Source organism: Xiphophorus couchianus, chromosome 20, assembly GCF_001444195.1.
Source record: "Xiphophorus couchianus chromosome 20, X_couchianus-1.0, whole genome shotgun sequence".
NCBI classification, from domain to species: domain Eukaryota; kingdom Metazoa; phylum Chordata; class Actinopteri; order Cyprinodontiformes; family Poeciliidae; genus Xiphophorus; species Xiphophorus couchianus.
This window is the reverse complement of record NC_040247.1, coordinates 329315-348085: the sequence shown is the minus strand read 5'-3', so window position 1 is coordinate 348085 and position 18771 is coordinate 329315. Positions and strand designations below refer to the sequence as shown.

At 40.3% G+C, this 18771-nt stretch overlaps 1 protein-coding gene and 1 long non-coding RNA gene across 2 annotated transcripts in view; both read right to left on the bottom strand.

Moving 5' to 3' along the window:
* Positions 1–6359: 6359 nt before the first annotated feature.
* Positions 6360–18771, bottom strand: part of LOC114135751 (integrin alpha-5-like) — a 52295-nt gene continuing 39883 nt past the window's right edge. Inside the window, exons 20-30 of the mRNA XM_028003300.1 lie at positions 16102–16252; positions 15796–15888; positions 14911–14990; positions 14416–14496; positions 14213–14318; positions 13940–14098; positions 12968–13075; positions 10087–10200; positions 9204–9305; positions 8991–9113; positions 6360–7073 (exon numbers count right to left, since the gene is read on the bottom strand). Coding sequence (XP_027859101.1) covers positions 6990–7073; positions 8991–9113; positions 9204–9305; positions 10087–10200; positions 12968–13075; positions 13940–14098; positions 14213–14318; positions 14416–14496; positions 14911–14990; positions 15796–15888; positions 16102–16252 — 1201 coding nt within the window. The 3' untranslated portion in view covers positions 6360–6989. The remainder of the gene's footprint in view (positions 7074–8990; positions 9114–9203; positions 9306–10086; positions 10201–12967; positions 13076–13939; positions 14099–14212; positions 14319–14415; positions 14497–14910; positions 14991–15795; positions 15889–16101; positions 16253–18771) is intronic.
* Positions 10635–12961, bottom strand: LOC114135752 (uncharacterized). Its single transcript, XR_003593646.1, has 2 exons — positions 12364–12961; positions 10635–11780 (listed from the first exon to the last, which is right to left on the bottom strand). It is a non-coding gene; the product is annotated as an uncharacterized LOC114135752 (long non-coding RNA).

The following is an 18771-nucleotide window of genomic DNA, read 5'->3' as shown; positions in this document are numbered from 1 at the left end:
AAAAAAAAGGAACCAAATTCTAGACAGCGTTTCACCCGGAGACCGAGAGTGAGGAGCCCCGCCCTCTCGCTCCTCAGACAGAGTTTGGGGAAGAAGATGGCGGTCGTTCTCTCATTCGCTAAAGCTGTTCTTGTTCACAGGTTAGTAGTGTGAAACTGTCCCCGCTAAAATGTAAAGTTACAAGTTAATTTGTTGCTGATTTCACAATTACATGCTAAACGTGCTTAGACGTTCAAGGGGAAAAAAATAGTGATTTTTGTCATATAACGGTCGTAAAACAGCCGTTATAGAGTTTGCTACATGTATCTATAAACTCCGATCCACTCCCCGACCCGACCTTATTAAGGTTATGGTGGTATCCTGACGTGTTGTGTTATCCGTTAATAGGAAGTGTTAAGGTTACTCTCTGCTACATGTACCGGTTAGGGTAAGGGTTAATTGGCTTCATTGAGGGCAACATGAGGATCTGTTCTGCCAGAAAAATAAAAAAAGAAGCAGAGGCTGCCAGACAAGAAGAGACAGTGAAGCTTCAGAATCCAATCAAAAGTTCTGTGGAACAAGGAATGGATGAAAACTGCTCTCAGGAACCCAACACAGAAGAAACGGCAGCATTGGAAAACTGGAGAGGCCTTGCAGTCCCACCAAAGAAGAGGAAGTTGACATCATACCTCTCCCCTTGTCCCGAATGGCTCCATTCTGATCCAGCTGTAAAACAGAAAAAAAGTTAAGCTGGGGCTTTTAAAAAATGGAAATAATCAACAACCAATCAGAGTCGGCAAGGAACGATACTGTGTCACCAACACCTGTGCCTTTGATGCAGTCTGTCGAGGTCTATGCTGCGCCTTCTGTGACAGTGTTTCCGCTCAGAATGTGCTAAAAAGTACAGAGAAAAATAAAGTGTTCCAGCTTGTGAAAGATATTACTTCAAAGGGTGTCACTCCACATACCTATTCTTTGAGAACTGAGATTCTGAGCTCAATATTCAGCCCTGTTCAGTTGAAGTCTGGTGTTCATCATGTTGATGCACAGTGCCATGTGTCCACAGTTATCCAAAATACAATGACAGAAAATCCAAGTATTCACTTCACAAGACAGCGCTCCTCCCAGTACTGTAAACTTTCCATTCCAAATACAAGGAAAGTACCTTTCATTTCCATTGACTTGTCAGTCCTGGCATAGCTCACCTTCAGTCTGCTGTTGAACCAGGGCTCCACCTTGCAGAATCTCCATGCCTAAGACCAATCCAAAGTCCTGATACATGCCCAGCAGCATGTAAAACTGACATGTCAGGAAAAATTCTCTGTATGGGGACTGTTTGTCACAGTCACAGAGTGCGAGAACTTGTCTGGATTGACACAGACCTTGGACAATTCTGTGCCACAACTGTGGAGCAAAGTGTCCCCAGTCCCAAGCAGTTTTCCCTCTGTGAATTTCCATCAACCCTTCAACTTCAAGAACAGAGATTCACACTGAAAGCCATCATAGCATTTCAGGAGGGTCCAATGCCTGAAATAATTGGGCATTATGTGGCATTTTGTAAGAGGTCCCCGGGCACCTGGGAAATGTACGATGACCTCAGAAAAGAAGCAACGACACCATCTGAAGAGACCAGCATATGCCCTCACGCTGTGCTCTACATAAAAGAATAATGGTCAGCTTTCTTGAAAGAATGTAGTTTTTTGTTTTGTGAGTCAGCTGTTATTTGAGTTAATGTATTACATTTGAGAACCTAAGAAAGTTCGATGTATTTTTTTGTTCAAAACACACTTCCCTTAATTGTTCTGGTAGTTTTGTATTTTGGCAAACGGCATATTAGCACTTTTGTCCAAGTGGGTGCACCATCATGATGGCAAACCAAGTGGAGGAAACGCAGGTGAAGGACATAAATGCAGCGCCGTTATTTTCCCAGGCTTTGGATGAGTCAACAGACGCAAGCCATTTGTCACAGTTCAGTGTGATTGCAAGATATCCTGCTGGTGACACACTGCGCGAAGAAAGTCTTGCTGTTCTGCCAATAAAAGGGTCCACAAGAGGTGAGGATTTATTCAAGTCTTTCATGGAGTTCGCTCAAGAAAAAAATCTACCTATGGATAAACTTCTCTCAGTGTGTACTGATGGTGCTCCGTGTATGGTGGGGAAAAACAAAGGATTTGTGGCACTTCTCCGTGAACATGAAAATAGACCCATCCTAAGTTTCCATTGCATTCTACACCAGGAGGCACTTTGTGCTCAGATGTGTGACGGGCAGCTTGGTGAAGTGATGTCGCTGGTCATTTGTGTGATCAACTTTATTGTTGCCTGAGCCTTAAATGATCGCCAGTTTAGAACACTGGTGGATGAAGTTGGAAATAACTATCACGGTCTGCTTTTGCACAGCAATGTGCGTTGGTTGTCAAGAGGGAAGGTGCTTTGCCGTTTTGCAGTTTGCCTGGACGAAATCCGGACTTTCCTTGCAATGAAAGGCATCGAGCATCCTGAGCTAGCCGAAACTGAGTGGCTCCTCAAGTTTTATTATCTCGTGGATATGACTGAACATCTGAACCAGCTCAACGTGAAAATGCAAGGCACTGGAAATACAGTCTTATCCCTTCAACAAGCCGTGTTTTCTTTTGAAAACAAGCTGGAGCTCTTTATCATGGATTTTGACCCAGGTCGTTTACTACATTTTGAAAAATTGAGACAATTTAAAGATGCATGTACAGCAAGTGAGCCCACTCAAAACTTTGATCTCCACCAGCTAGCTGGCTTCACATCCAGTCTCCTACAGTCGTTCAAAGCACGCTTTGGAGAATTTCATGAGCACAGTCACCTTTTCAAGTTCATCACCCATCCAAACGAGTGTTCACTGAACACAGCCGACCTGTGTTACATTCCTGGTGTCTCCGTCAGAGATTTTGAAGCAGAAGTGGCCGACTTGAAGGCCTCAGACATGTGGGTGAATAAATTCAAGTCACTGAATGAAGATTTGAAAAGAATTGCACGACAGAAAGCAGAGTTGGCGAGCAAGCACATGTGGACAGAAATGAAAAAACATCAACCTGAAGACCAGCTGATTATCAAAACTTGGAACGTGCTTCCTGTCACATACCACACACTGCAGCGTGTGAGCAGTCATTCTCACATCTTAACAACATCAAGTCCAACCTACGATCACGTTTAACGGATGAAAGCCCAACGCTTGCATGAAGCTTAACCTTACCAAGTACCAACCAGACTACAAAGCCATCAGCAAATTAATGCAGCACCAGAAGTCACATTAATGGTGAGTAATATAACAACATTATTTAAAAGAATAAATTCAGAGGCTTATTACAGTATACTCACATTTAGTTGAATTCAGTCTTAAAATATATTATATGGCTCTCACTGAAATAAATTTCCAAATATTTTGCTTTCATGGCTCTCTGAGTCAAAAAGGTTCCCGGCCCCTGGTTTAGACTTTTAGTGTTGAAGTTTGGCCGCCATCCAGCAGAGGGCGCTGCTGGTCATCCATAAACGGAGCTGTTGATACAGGATTAAAGACGGCGGTGCTCTGAAATGAAACGGTCCACACGGACTGCTATGGGATGCAAAATGCACCTTATACGACCCCTTTTTTTAAAATATAAAACCTCTAAAAGCTACTTAAGTTAATTTAATCGAGCATCAATTTCTCAACCAAAATTACTGACGTGCCACGATGACGGGGGACAATGGAGGAAAAACGCAGAAAAGAACATAACCTAAAATAGAAAGACATTATACTAATAAAAACAGTCGATTTTGAGGGCTGTCTTAGAACAATAATGTGAAAAAAAACAACATTTTCTGTCTATTTAGTCACAACTGACACGTAAATATGTCACATATAATGACAAATTTAGCCCTTCGTGTTATAGAAAGATGGTCGGTTCTCTTTATACAAGAGAAAACTGGGATCTTTAAGAAAATGGCCACTTATAAATTAATTGAAAGTCGATCGTTAAGAGCATTCATCTTTATATTAGCTGGATAACTGATAACTTTCATCCCTGGTGTCAAATATCCTAACTATGCTGTCACTGTGTCAATGATAGCCTGTGATTAGCGTTTCTACTACTTTACCTGAAAGGGGAGAACTTGCCCTAGAAAATGAACCAACCGTGTTCTGCTGATCTCAGAGAAATGGATCTAAAAGTTGCAGCAAGTAGAAAAAAAATGGACAATTTGCAAGGATGTGTTCACACCACTACTAGCAGGAAGCGGACTACAGCACAGGGCATTCTGGGTAAATACAACCAAAACAAACACGCTAGTCTAGCACTAGCGGCAGAGATGTCTTTTTACGAAAGACAAAGGAGAAATCCTACAACCGCTAAAATCTGACACCACTGTTCCTGTTTTACATCTTGTGAAACAGGAAGTTGCGTTCATTGTCTTCTTTTAGTGTCGTTTTCTTCAGTGGTTCTTGTCTATCATTTTAAATCCAAATAACGTGTTGCTGGCCACATCCCCAAACTCAATGTTTACACTTGTATGTGAAAATGGCTGCCAGCCGATGGACAATTATACAACCATACATCTTTGAAAAGCATTTTGCAGCCTCTTGCAATTACAACAAGACTGCAGCAAGTGGTTTCTGGATGGTAAGTCAACAACAAACCACTTGTTTTTTCCAGTAGTCATTGTACAACGCATACAGCGGTAAAACCAGCTGACCAAGCATACTGGAGCTTAGCTTATGTTGCTAGGTAACAGGTAAAACTTTGCTGGGGTTGCTAGGTAACTGGCGGAACTCTGCTAGGGCTGCTAGGTAGCCAGCGGAACTCTGCTACTTTGCTTTTGAAATTGTGGCACTTTTGATGGGTCAGATAGACTTACGAAACTTTAACAGCAGCTGTGCAGCAGGAGCCCAATTAAATTTTTTGTCACGGGGCCCAAGATTCCTGGCGGCGCCCATGCTTCTACCAACATACTTCTGGCCGGTTGTCATTGTGGCCAAAAGGCATTTGGCTCATCCAAGTGAACAAGCATCAAATATTAGTAAAGATTAAAAATGGGTCAACTGAAGTTGCCGATTGTTTCCTTTCTCATCAACATTTCAGTCCACAAAGATGTAAAACTCATTTTACTTTTTACTAGTATTAAACCTTAGTGTATATCAACTCCTTAGTGTTGATTTATTTAACTTAGGGAAGTGCAAAGCACCGACTATACACTACAGATAAACTGACTTAATTAGTACCATGAAGTACCTTATATGATTGCTTGGTGCTGACTCTAAAATATAGACTTTAATTCACTGCTATGTCAATAGTGCTTTTCCCATAGGATGATTCTTCCTGGATACATTCGATATGAGGCATTTGGGAGGCGACTGGTGACCTGACAGCTTCCAGCAGACAGTTCTCGAAATCCTATGCAAGGAGGGAAATCTACAAAAGACCATTGCTCTACAAAAACTGCATGTTTAGGCAACGCTGTATGTGCAGCCCGAAAAAATTCAGTTTCTCAGAAAATCTGAATGTTAAATGTTTAAGAAGCGCAATTAAAGCTACAGTATATAACTTTTTTTGCTGCCACCGTTAAAAAGATTTTTACTTTTTTTTTTTACATATTTGTTAAAACCGTTTCTCTGTATTATGAGACAAATAATCTGTGAAAAGATTAATGTTGTCCATGTCCTCCCTGAGCTACGATTGTAGTTCGAAGAAAAGTACCACTCCCAACCAAAAACAGCCAATCAGAGCCAGGAGGAGGGGTTTAGCACAATCAATCAATCAATGCTGCTAAACTTGCTAATGGCGCAAAAACAGGAAAGACAGTTTATTTGCCGTCATCGTTGGCTATTCTAATTAGCATTAGCATTCACAACAGGGTATTCTAGCTGTAGTGCAACAGAGAGCATGGGAAGGAGAGGGAAGATGAGCAGTGCCACAAGATATTGTGATTGACAGCACTAAGACCCGCCTCCTGGCTCTGATTGGTTGTTTCTAGTTAGCACTGAAGAAGGTGGAGGAGGTCAATTTTGTTCTGATTATCTGTCTCAGACCATACTGTCACATCATACTGACAGTTTAAACAAACACAAAAAAAACTATTTTTAAACATGTTACATACTGCAGCTCTAAGAAAATTATACAAATAAATACATACCTCTGCTCATTGTTTCCTGAAGACCTTCTGGTCTATAGACCAGCATCCTCATTGTTAGCAAGAGTCTGCTCCAATTCAAAATCCAGGTCACTCACAGAAATCATCACATCATCTGCAAAGAAGTGGAGCAGCATCAGACTGGACACCCTGCGGTCATCCAGCCTAGAGTTCCTCCACCACCACTTTGAGCAGCTTGAAGTTCTCTTTGGGTTTTGTTTCCTCACAGCTGAAAATCATGAGACCCATTTTAGATGATTATACAAAATTCAGCTTTATTCGGAGCCACAACACCAATAAGGTCAACACAGTGAATGAATACATACATACATAAAACCTCCCAATATGGGAGAGGAATAATTCAAGTCAGACATTGCAGTTTGATCAGGTGTTCCCTGCAGACAGTACAGAGTAACATTCAACAAAAATCACTGTGCCATAAATAAGTGGTGATCAGATCAATAAAAAAAGCAGGAATTTCAACAGATATCAAACACGAGGGCCAAGCTTGGTTAAAAAGTCAACATTTTTGGAAAGAAGCAAAGCTGGAACTTTAGTGCTGTTTGTTGGAGATGCATTTGTTTTCTTTGGTTCGCATAAGATTAGCCTTTTCCTCAAGCCTGAGCGTCCAATTAGGACCTGACTGTCCAAACTGGTGTCCAAAACAGCAATGCTTCTTTAGCTGCACTGACTCAGTCTCCTCTTCTTTGGTATTTTAGTGCAGCACCAGGTTAACATTATTCCAGTGATACAGCACCCATAAATGACCCTGCACAAATGGGGTGCCAGCTTACGATCAGTGAGTTCCTTCCCTCGCCTGAGAAGGCGGCGATCTTTTCCAGTTCTTTGGAACAAGAAGGAGAAACTCCTTCTTCGATCTAAGCTTCAGAGGACGCCTGGGGTTTGAGGTGGGCCTTCTCCATGGTTGTTCCGTAGGGGTCTGACCTTTTGAAGAAGCCCATCTGGAAGGAAAGGTGAAGAGGTCACATAAGCAATTAACTAACTTCAGAATATCTCTGAATGTTTGGGTTGCTAGAGCTTTGAATCAATATTTTGTCCCAAATTAGACTAAATTACATTTATTACATGAAAATATTGTTTTGTTAAACCTAGATATGTCTTGAAAATGCATCAAGTGACATTAGTGGGATGCAGTCCACTTTGGCACCATTAAGATCGGAATCGGTTGGAGTTGAGTTTGCTATAAAGCCTTCAAGAAATTAAAGGTATTAAGCAATGAACTAAAGTCAGAAACCCCTTCTTTATATTATTGTTGTTTTTTCAGTGTCTGAAATTTTCCCAAACCTATAGATGGTGCCGTTCTGCATACTAAACACAGAACAAATCAGTAAATACTCACAGTTCATTATTTATAGTTTCCTAAGAGGTAATAGAGTATTTGGAAGAAAGCTTTTATGGTTCTGTGCAGTTATTAATATTAATTATTAATATACACTGATGACAGAAAAAAGTACAGACTAAATCAACAGTCTCCAACCCTTATACTTGACATATACAGTCCTGCACACCCACTAAATATTTCCTTACATATCTTTTAGGAGTTAAATTAATATTCATAATTTTCAACTTGGTGCAGATCAGATGATACATGAGTGCCATGGACTGGCAATACACTACACCAAGATGGCACTGCCCCGCCCGCTTTTGAAACCTCTCAGTCCTGTACTCGTCTTCTTTCGATGAGCACAGTTAAATGTTTTTAGGTGAAGGGGGTCAAATATGAATCTTTTAAATTACACTTCCTGTTTTCAGGGGTTGGAACTTGGATGATGTCAGCATTTGACTGTTAAGTCTTGTTTCACATCAACTTTTGTTCCTCTGTGACTTTCTTTTCAGGAGTTATAGTTTGTCCTCCGGTCTGGTTTCTATGCTCACCACAGAGCCAAGGCTGCCCTCGTCAAAGTGTTCAATGACATCCATATAAATACAGACTGTGGAAGAACCACAGTGCTGGTGCTGTTGGACCTCAGTGCAGCATTGGACACTGTTGACCATAACATATTACTGAAATGGCCTTAAGAGTTGGGTAGGATCTGGTTCAGTACTCAATTGGTTCAAGTCTGACATAAAGAGCAGGGATTTTTGTGTCAATACATAACTTCTCATTGAAGCAAACTAAAGTTATATATGGGGTACCCCAAGGTTCAATCCTGGGACCCCTCTTATTCAATATCTAAATGCGCCAGATAGCTGAGGCCTGCTAAGCAAATGATACACAGCTCTACATTACGATGTCACCAGTTGACTCTGAACCCTTGCAAGCACTGAACAGATACTTAGAACAAATCAATGTATTGATGTACCAACCAGGAACTGTAAACTAAAGTTGGCATGCCTTCCCTGAATGTAAAGCTCTTATTGGCCTACTTCCTATTTATCTATTTAATGTTCTTTGGAGAACCAAAAGCGTACAATCAAATAACTTTTTATATCTCTATGTTCCACATGTGTGAATGAAAAGGGGGAAGAAGGTTTCAGTTTCTTTGCCTTCTTTGCTTGGAATCATTGCAATCTGAACAGAAACTGACAGAACTTGTTCCACTGAACGCTTCCCGCTCTATTTTAAGAAATCAACAATGGAAATCCTTTCAATAGTGCTAATATTTTAAATCTTAAATTTTCCCTGCTTTTGTTATTCTAATAACTACTACACTTTACTGTCAAATGCACTTAAATATTCTTAATGTTTAGTTTTGTTGTTCATTTGTCTTGTCCACTATGTCGTGTGCTGCTGTCTCTCTTGGCCAAGTCAGCCTTATGAAAGAGTTCTTGATCTCAGTGGGTTTTTATGTGGTTAAGTTGAAATGTAAGTAATAACTGGAGGATGTTGGGTTGTGTTTTCCATCAGCAGATTCTACCTTGTACAGCAGATATATGAGCACCGCCAGCAGCAGCAGCCCAGCTAAAACAGCCAGGATGATGATCCACACTGGAACTGAGAACTGATTGTCTGGCTTGCTCCACATCACAGACGCCAGCACCTGGCCAACAGCAACACCATCACACCTCACACTGACATCCACATGTACAGTAGAAAAACACTCAGAATGACACAAACTTCAGGAAGTTACCTTCTTTGACCCGGATGACTTGAATTTGGGAGGAATGGCGTACGGCATCTTGTTCACTTCATACCGGACTGAACACTCCAGGATGTGCTGCTTGTATGGGCGCTGGGGACGAGCAAACAGAAGGGATAACATGCAGCACCAAGACAGGTTTCATCATACAATCATGGCTGTTACATAAAAAAATGAATATCTAGTGTGACTTCATAAATATAACCTACTTCACAGACTGCTGATATTTGATCTGCTTCATATTCTGTAATCACAAACCTCCACAAGGGGGCGGTATGAGCAAACGGATGGCTTCAAGCGGAGTTCTGCGCTTTCACTGAACTTTATGTAGGAATCATGAGCATCAGAGCTCCACCCTATGAGCACTGATGCTCAGTTACATTTACTTGAGTAACCTTTTTTGAAAAATATACTTTCAGGAGTATTTTTACTATGTTGTACTCTTTCTTGAGTAAAAATTCTGGATTCTCTACTCACTGAATGAAAAACAGACATGTTTTAACCAAAAATTCACCAAACAGAGACACACACCTGCAGTTTTTGTTAAAGTTTCAGAGGTTTTTATTTTAAAAAACTGATTTGGAAAAATTCCATTCTGTTATTTTTTGTAACATATATAAATTATTGTCATTTTTTTTCTCAATATACCAAAATTTCTACTTAACTTCATATTTTGATCCATCTGATGATATTATTTTTAGGTATTAAATGATTGAAAATTTGATAGACTTTTTACCAAATACTTTTTACTCTTGAGTAATTTCTTGGTGAGGTGAAAAAATGTGTATAGGTAGCTCTACTATAAACGTAATCCTGTCAGTCTGTCAACCTGTCGGTCTGTCAGTCTGTCAACATGTCAGTCTGTCAGACTCACCTCCATGAAGGTCTCAGCCCAGAGTCTGGAGCGTACAGTCAGGATGACGCTGCTGCCTTTCTCCAGTCGGTTCACATCACAGTGCAGCTTCCAGCATTCCACTGAGCTGCACGTCTGCAGGAGGTCAGAGTTCAACATTACATGTTTTCTTCTTCTACTGAACCTCTAAAACAGACACAATGGATTTAAAAATCCACACCAGCATGTTTAAATATACAAAAACTCTGTCCTATATATTCTTCATTCAAGCACAATCAACCCGTCACAAGTAACTGAAACATCTTAATCAGACTAAAGTCCAGACTTGCTGACTGACGGCCAGACATGCTGGAGAGTAACTGAAGCAGCAACTAAAGCAGCCCAGACCATCATTCAACCCTCACCATGTTTTAATGTTTGTTTGATGGACTTTATTCTGAAGTACTGTTAGATTTACATCACATGTAACAAAATGCTCACTACTGTCTCGTCCACATCACAGATTTTTACCCAAAAGTGAAGTCTTTTTACAAAATTTAAAAAAAAACCTACAGAGGCAGTATTATGTATTTTTCTTCCGTTTTGTTGCAAAATCAGGTTTTGTGCTACCTTAAGTTGATGTAACTATAGCACTCATAACTTACTTTGTAATTGAACTCCTTGAAATTGGGCCTCTGTCTCTTTAAGAAATTCCTGCTCTTTCTGAATCTCCGCCTTCAGGAAGTCATTACAACATGGCTCCTCTATTAACACTTTCACAACGTTTCACCAGCATTTCACTGAGACCTAGCTCCTATAAGGAGCCCCTTATAGGAGCTGATGTGCAGTTCCACCTCATGTTTGCTAATTGCTGTTCACTAGTCTGAAGGAGCTGAGTGAAGCTTTGTCCTCAAAGGCAAGGTTAGGTCTACCCAGGCATTTTGCACAGCTGAATGGTTGCCATGGAGATTAAAAGATTTCTCAAACATGCATGAAAGAATCAAGGCAACACCCCAGATATGTTTTTGATGAGGGACTAACATTAAACATGGTGTGCAGCCCAAAACGTCAGTTTTACATAACACTGCCACTTTCAGTGTATGGTTGTAATGTAACAAAACACAAAATGTTTTAGGGGTGTGAATAGTTTTGGAAGCAGGGTTGTAAACTCCTAGCTGAAAAGTGACTGAACATTCAGTGTTCAAATAGTGAGAGAGCGTCTTCATGTGGCCGGATTTTCTCTTTTCAACAGGCTTCTTATGAATAACAGGGATGAGCTGTCAAACATTACGGTCACTGACGCAAGTCGCATAAATCACTGAGCTAATTAAGGTCGTTTCATAAACAATTACAGCTGACAGCGGGAGACGTTAGCCGGGACTCGTCATATCTGCTCCCACTTCCTCTGTCAAAAGAAATAACCTCATTAGGGTTTAAACTTAGAGTGGAGGGCAGAACCTCCAGCAACATGTTGTTGGACCGACTGCTGTCAACAGAACCACCATGAAATAAACAACAGCACCATGACAAGCTGGGACTGAACACCCAGTGGAGCGACTTTATGTGAGGGCCTTTGTGACGAGGTAAGTTGACTCTAACATCAAAACTCACTTTCTCTGACTTGTTTATTTTGTTTACATTTTTTCTGTTGAATCATTAATTGTGTTAAATTTGATTGATATCTGCCTTTTTATGAAATGGTGCAGAAACATCTTAATGTACTTTGATTATTAAACCTTCTCCCCATGTTGCCATATTTGGGCTTCCAGTTAACTACAAACAGTTCACTTCCAATCAATTGGACGTCTTAGCATTTACTTCCTTATTGGCAAGACGCTGTCTTCTTTTCCACTGGAAATTAACTAAACCACCCTCTAGCAATCAGTGGCTAAAAGACACCATGTCCTTTCTAAAACTGGAGAGAATTAGATATTCAGTGAAAGGCAACTCAGCCAAATTTTATAATTTATGGTGCCCTTTCATGACATTCTTTCACTCTCTTCAGTCTCTTCCCCCGGATTGAATGCTACACCCCATCCCACCCCTTTTTTTTTTGTTTGTTTTTATTAGGTTTGTTCTTGTGTCTTGTTCTCGTATGAAAAAGAAAAATACTCATAGGAGGTGAATTGTATGCCTTTTGTCAGTTAGGTACTTTCTACCTCTTCTATTTCTGTAACCTGTTCGTTTCTATCGATGCCATAAAGGAGATGTATATCACGGCATACTTTGTTAAGAGTAAAGATTTTGCCTGTAATGTCTCTTTCCCTTCTAATAAAAATATTAAATAAAAAAAAAAAAAAAGTACTTTGATTAATAAACAGTGATAAACTTTATTTACAAAGGGACCATGTATAGCTTGATCATAAATGACACCATTTGATGAGCTGCACCAGGTTATAGCATAAGTTGATTCACCTCAGCAGGACTCAACATTTTAAAACAGAAAATGTAACTCTACGTTTTGCTTTCTAATCACAATACACAAACACACACATACAGACTGAACTACTGGCACATACACACACACACACACGCGCCTACAGTTAATGTATCACACTTATCTAAGCAGTTAGCAATATTTCAAGTTAGATTTGAAAACTACACAGTGGAACATCCTGCACTGTTTGATCATTAGGATCAATTTAAATGAATGTGTGATTGAACTGAAATTCAATTCGATTATATTTTTGTAAAGCCCCTTGACACAACATTTGCTATGATTGGCGCTAAATAAATAAACTGAATTAAATTATTGTTTTATAGTTTTTTCTTTTGCTGTTTTGTGTTTCTTGTTCATGACCTGGAGTGACTTGAAAGGCACCTTCAAATAAAATGTCTGATTATTATTATTATTATTATAAATGTGATTTGCAAACCCATCCTTCATTCCTGGATTGTCTCTCTCTTTCACACAGAGTCTCACCAGGTTTCCGTGTTCAGCCAGAGGATCCCTGTTCTCCTCCCTCCTCCAGACGTAATGCTCAGTGCTGGACTTTAACAATGCAGGACTTTCTGACACTGGAGCCTGAAGCTGCATACATGGGCAGACTGGTTAGCAAATGTGATGTCATGTTCTTTAGGCACAACAACTCTCGCCTCTATAGTGACGTTGCAACGTGATCCCACACACGCAAGATCCCGAAAAAAGGCACAAAAAGCTGACTTTATTGGTTTTAGCTGTCAATTTGTCAACATAATGCACTAAATCGTAAATGTAGGCCAGGTATATACAGGAAAAAGGGACGCAGTGCTTTGCTACTAATTGTCAACATTACAATAACTAGGTAACAGGGTCTGGAAATAGTTTTAATTAAACAAAAATAGTGAGGGAGGTAAATAGGTCAGTTATGCTAGCTTAACTTTGAAAACGTTAACTTGTAGATGTGCTGTGGAATTTGGTGTGATATGATTCCATTAAAAAAAACAGGCGATCCACACACCAACTCTCTGATAGATCATCAGTAGAGCAGGCGTATAAATCAGCTGATCAACCACCGCTGTGTTCAGACGATCACTTATTAATAATTGCAGAATAAACATCAAACCTGAAAACATGCTGTAATGGCCTGAATGTTCTGGTCTTTGTGTGGAAAATGTTTGTGTGGTTTTTGGTGTTGAAATCTGTTACACTAGTGGAGCTGTTGTAGGTCAGTTGCTATGGCGACACCTGTCACACAGATATTGTAGCCGACACAGATAGTGAGAAAAATGAAAAATACGAGTGGTTTGGAGTTGTTCTTAAACATTTTGTTTTTTTTTTCATTATTTTGTGGCGCACTGCACTAAATTATTACCTACATCTCCCAGTTTCAGCAGGTCCGCCATTTTGCCCTCCAAACGCGAAACTTCCATATAGAAACATTAGCATGAAACGTGCAGATGTGTGTGTCCTAACCTTGAGTTTCAGTGCATTGAAGGTTGTTTTGGAGGAGCAGCTGAGTGGGCCCACAGTGATCACCTCCACAGGATAGAGCAGAGCGTGGCCCTGGTTCCTCAGGGGACACCTCACCTCTAACGTCGTGCGGCTCACTACACTGGGGCCGTTGTTCACCAACTGTGAGAGGACAAGTTTCGACATCAGAATTTCTAAACATCTTCTTCCTTGAAATCACAACACAGCTGGCGCACTCAGAAGAGCTAAGAATAAGAGCCATAAATCACGTCTAACCTCATAAACCTGCTGCAGCTCGGGGCCAACGTCCTGCTCCGCCCCCAGGCTCTGACGGGCGCTCCAGCTGGGAGGAGGGAAGATGACTTTGTCTGGCCGAGAAACACTGCAAGAGCCACAGTTACGTCTCAGCTGCAGGCCCAATCATTACCATTTGAAACATAGTGAAAGGTTATGCTGGAAGGCTGGTGATGAAGCTTTACCCCTGCAGGATCACCTCAGCCTTGGCAGCAACCTGCACCTCCAGCAGAACCTCGTTACTGTCAGAGTTATTGAAGTTTTTACTGCAACAGACAGAAAACCTCCATGATTAACATGTTTTTAATCAGCTCCAACTACTGAAAGAAAATTTTATGAATTTCAATTTGGAGGCATGACTCCCAAGGCTCCTTACACAACTGCTTTACTTCCAATATGATACCGATTTTGCAGATTTGAGTATTGGCCGATGCTGATATTGACCCGATATGATATCAGCATGAATCATACATATCTTTATTACTTATTTTGAAGTGTGGAATGTTAGAAAAGGCTTGATCATGTGATATTACTCAAAGAGAACAATAGTTAACAACAACAGGTATGAGAAGAAATACAGCAAATACTGGGGCGGACTAAATAAGCCTTAGAACCCACTCTTACCTTTTGCTATAGGATGAAATAATGGAAACGAATCTCATCAGACAGTATCAACCTACCTTCGTATTTGGAGCTGAAACTGGACAACATCGTTAGCGTCTGTCAGTCTCGGCACAGTGAATCGAAGGCCGGCCCATAACTACAGATGAAAAAGACAAGGCATTCATTTCTACGGAGCTTGGACTCTTAATGATCAACAGGGTAGACACAGATAGACTGTACTCACAGCATACAACTTACATTTATGATTGCATCGTTTATCAGGTTAGATAAACTTGTTGAGCTTTCATGTATGTTAGTCATTAAAGGCGCAGTATTGCACTATTCTCCAGTGACATAGTGTTACTTTATAGCACAATCAAATAACTATCTTACCTTCAGTTGTTAAAAAGGGCTGCGTATACCAAAAATGACTTCAAAGAAATTTGACATTGTAATTTAACACCTTGAAATTGGGCCTCTGTCTCTTTAAGAAACTCCTGCTCTTTCTGAAACTCCACCTTCAGGAGGTCATCACAACATAGCTGCTCTATTAACCCTTTAACAGCATTTTTACCAGCGTTGCTCTGAGAAGAAGCCAGCATAAAGACCAAAGTTCCACCAGGTGTTTGCTAATTGCTGCTGGCTAGTCTGAAGGAGCTAGTGGGGTAATTGCAGTGGGGAGAGCTGCTCCGTGAAGCTCAGAAGCTTGGAACCTGCAGGCCTGAGGAGGAGCTTTGTCTCGGAGGCGGGGCTAGGTCCAGCCAGGCATTTTGCACAGCTGAATGGTTTCCACGGAGTTTAAAGGATTTCTCAAACATGCACGGAAGAACCAAGGCAACACTCCAGGTGAGGGACTGACATTAAACATGAAAAAAAGTTGATTTTACATAGCACTGCCGTTTTAAAGTTGACTAAATGCATACAGAGAGTGAAAACAGAATAAAGCAGGAAGCGGTTCTTACGCTGCTGCCAGATTTCATGGGGTTTCCCAGATCGCACACAAGACGGCGGGTCTGGTTATCGGCCTCGTAGCTGCAGGTCAGCTGAGTCAGACTCTGGAAAAGACATCACAGACCGAAACAAGTGATGATCCTTCATATCAGAGAACTTCATAAAAAACTTTGCTGTTGCGCTTTCTTGATAATGACATTTCAGAGATGAAATACAGATTTGAAAAAAATGACAATTAAAAATTACATGTACAGTTTTCCAGCAGTAAAACAGCTATGACCATCAGGGTTATTTATTGTGCTGAGTGTTCGCCTCACCCCGTTGTTGCGTGCGATCCCACTGTAGTCGGCCTCTGGAGGCAGCACCACGTACAGCTCCGCCTCATAAGCCCCTCCCTCTCCCTCGTTCCTGGCATTAAAGATCAAGCTCAAGGCATTTTCGTCGCCCAGGTAGACCTCTGATTTGTCACTGGAAAAAAGAGAAGACCAACATCACCGCCATGCTTCTATACGAAGCAAAACTAATTATAATATTATAAAGTAACTTTTTGGGAGTTGTGGTAAACCATCATGAGAAAGTTATATCACGTTGCATTATATTTTTTGCACAAAATCATTCTCAGCTAATGAGATTTTAGTTCTGCCTAGTTTGATCTCCTTTCAGAATGAGCTGGTTTAAGGTCTCCTGTCACTGTAAATGCAAATAAGCTGCTGCTGGCCACGCCCCCCACTCCTCAATTCCATGTTCAAACTCACAGGTGAAAATGGCTGCAAACAGAAATGCAATAATACAATAATACATCTTTGAAAAGCAGAAGGGGAGCCTCCTGAGCTGTTGACCACAAGTGTCAAAGTCAACAACAAAACACTTGTCTCTTTTTTTTTATCCACAATATCAGAAGACTGAAGTCAGAATTCTGAGTAAAAAAAATCCTCTTCCTTAAAAGTCTGCTTCAAAAGTAGTGAAGTTTCAAATGGGAGACGTGACGCACTGATGATGAGCAGCAAACTTCCCAGTAACACAATTCAATAGTTATGTTTCGTAATATTATGTCATTTTTTTAACTTTTCATGCGCAAGTCAAAAGAGAAAAAAAAAACACACACAATTCTGAAACAGAAATACAAGACAAAACTAATACAGAAATTCATAAACAATATTTAAATTCCTGTCAGAGGCAAGAACACTGTCCTGATGTTGGCTGGTAAAATGTTGGACCCAACTGCAGAGAAGACGGAGACAGAAGCTGAGTTTGATGATTCAATGATGAGGACAGAAACATCCAACCAAGAGACACCAGGACAAACACAGGACTGATGGGAGAAGACATGAGGATCTGGCAAGTTGTGGGTGAGACTGAAGAGCTGAAATACTGGGGAGTTGTGAGTATGACAAAAGAACCGGGCTGATGAGTTAATTGATTACAGGTGTGGATGGTTGGAGCAGCAATCAGGCTGATGGAGGAGAGAAGGTGGTGCAGGGAGCTGGGAGGTTACACAGGGGAACACAAAGGAGCTGGGAATAATTCTAATATTAAAGAAACACTAAAACTAGAGACACCATGATAAACTATGAAGGAACCAAAACAGAGACAAGGCTGATCTAAAAATAATAAGAATGAAAGAACACAGAGCTAGAGTAAGTAGGACTAAACAAAGAACTAGAATCACTGAAGAACAGACGTAGACTCAGACATAAAAGAGGAACTGAACCTAGAGCTACGAAATACCTAAGAAATAAACATAACTAGAAACACTATGAAGGACTGAAATAAAGAAAACTAAAACAAGACAAATCTAACCAAAATAACGACACTACCCTGAAAGGTATAACTAGAGTGAACTAGAAAATAGGTGATAGAACAGAAACACACAGAAAAACAAACTTCCAACCCAAAACCCAGAATCCTGACAAACACAAAGTGTGAAGAGTGAAAAAGGTGAAGGTGTAAAAACAAGTTTTTTACACCTTCACTTAGTTATATTTAAAGCATCAAAATCAAAGCAGCACAATCTTTCCTGTACATTTTTCTAAAACATATCCTGGAATTCCAGATAAGTCTGTAGACAAACTCATAAAATAAAACATAATCAAACCTTATTTGTTTTGCAAATTGATTTTTAGACTTTTTCTTTTATTTAAAGAGTGAAAAACACCATTTTAACTCCTCACAAAATCATCCCACACCTGAATCCCTTTAACTGAAGTACAATTGTTTTTGATATTCATCCCGACAGCAAAGCACAAGAAATCACCTGAAAGCAATGACTTAGATAAGATAACACAGAGATAATACTACTAATAAACTCATCCAAAAGAATAAGATTAAAACAAACCATGGATAATCAGAATCAGTTTCATGACAATTAGGCCTGTAGCCAAATTAAAACCACAAATCAATTCATCACATGACAAATTAAAACATTTCCATTTAAATGATGGATTGTTTTTCTCTTTTCCCTCTTTCTATTTAAAACGGGATGATAAAAGTCTTCAGTCTGATGTTTTGGTCTCCACTAGAACATCTTTTTGAAGGACCACTTTGTTTAAGAGACTTTATCATTCATTTTATTTGTTGTTTTGTTTATGTATTTTGGATATTTAAAATTTACAGTTCATTGATCTTTGACAATGTGTTCTTGCGTTATCATTATGCTCTTTCCCTCATATTACTTGAAAATAACTTCAAAACAACAATATTATCGTTTATCACAATATCCCCTGAGACCATGTATCGCCCAGCAACATTTGTCACGGTGACAGACTCATAAACAGTGCGCCTTTCTTTCAGCCGTTGCCGGTCGGGAACCCGAGCCGAACCCGATCCACTGTGATTTGTCTCAGGAAATCGACCCCCCATGCAGTAACGAGCGCCAGCACATTTTAACTGTCATGATAAATTCTCTCCACAACCTCCAGGGCCGTGGCCACTCCCCGTCTGCCGCCGCGCCGTAAATCCACGTTTCTATTGAGCAGGAGAAGGAGCTA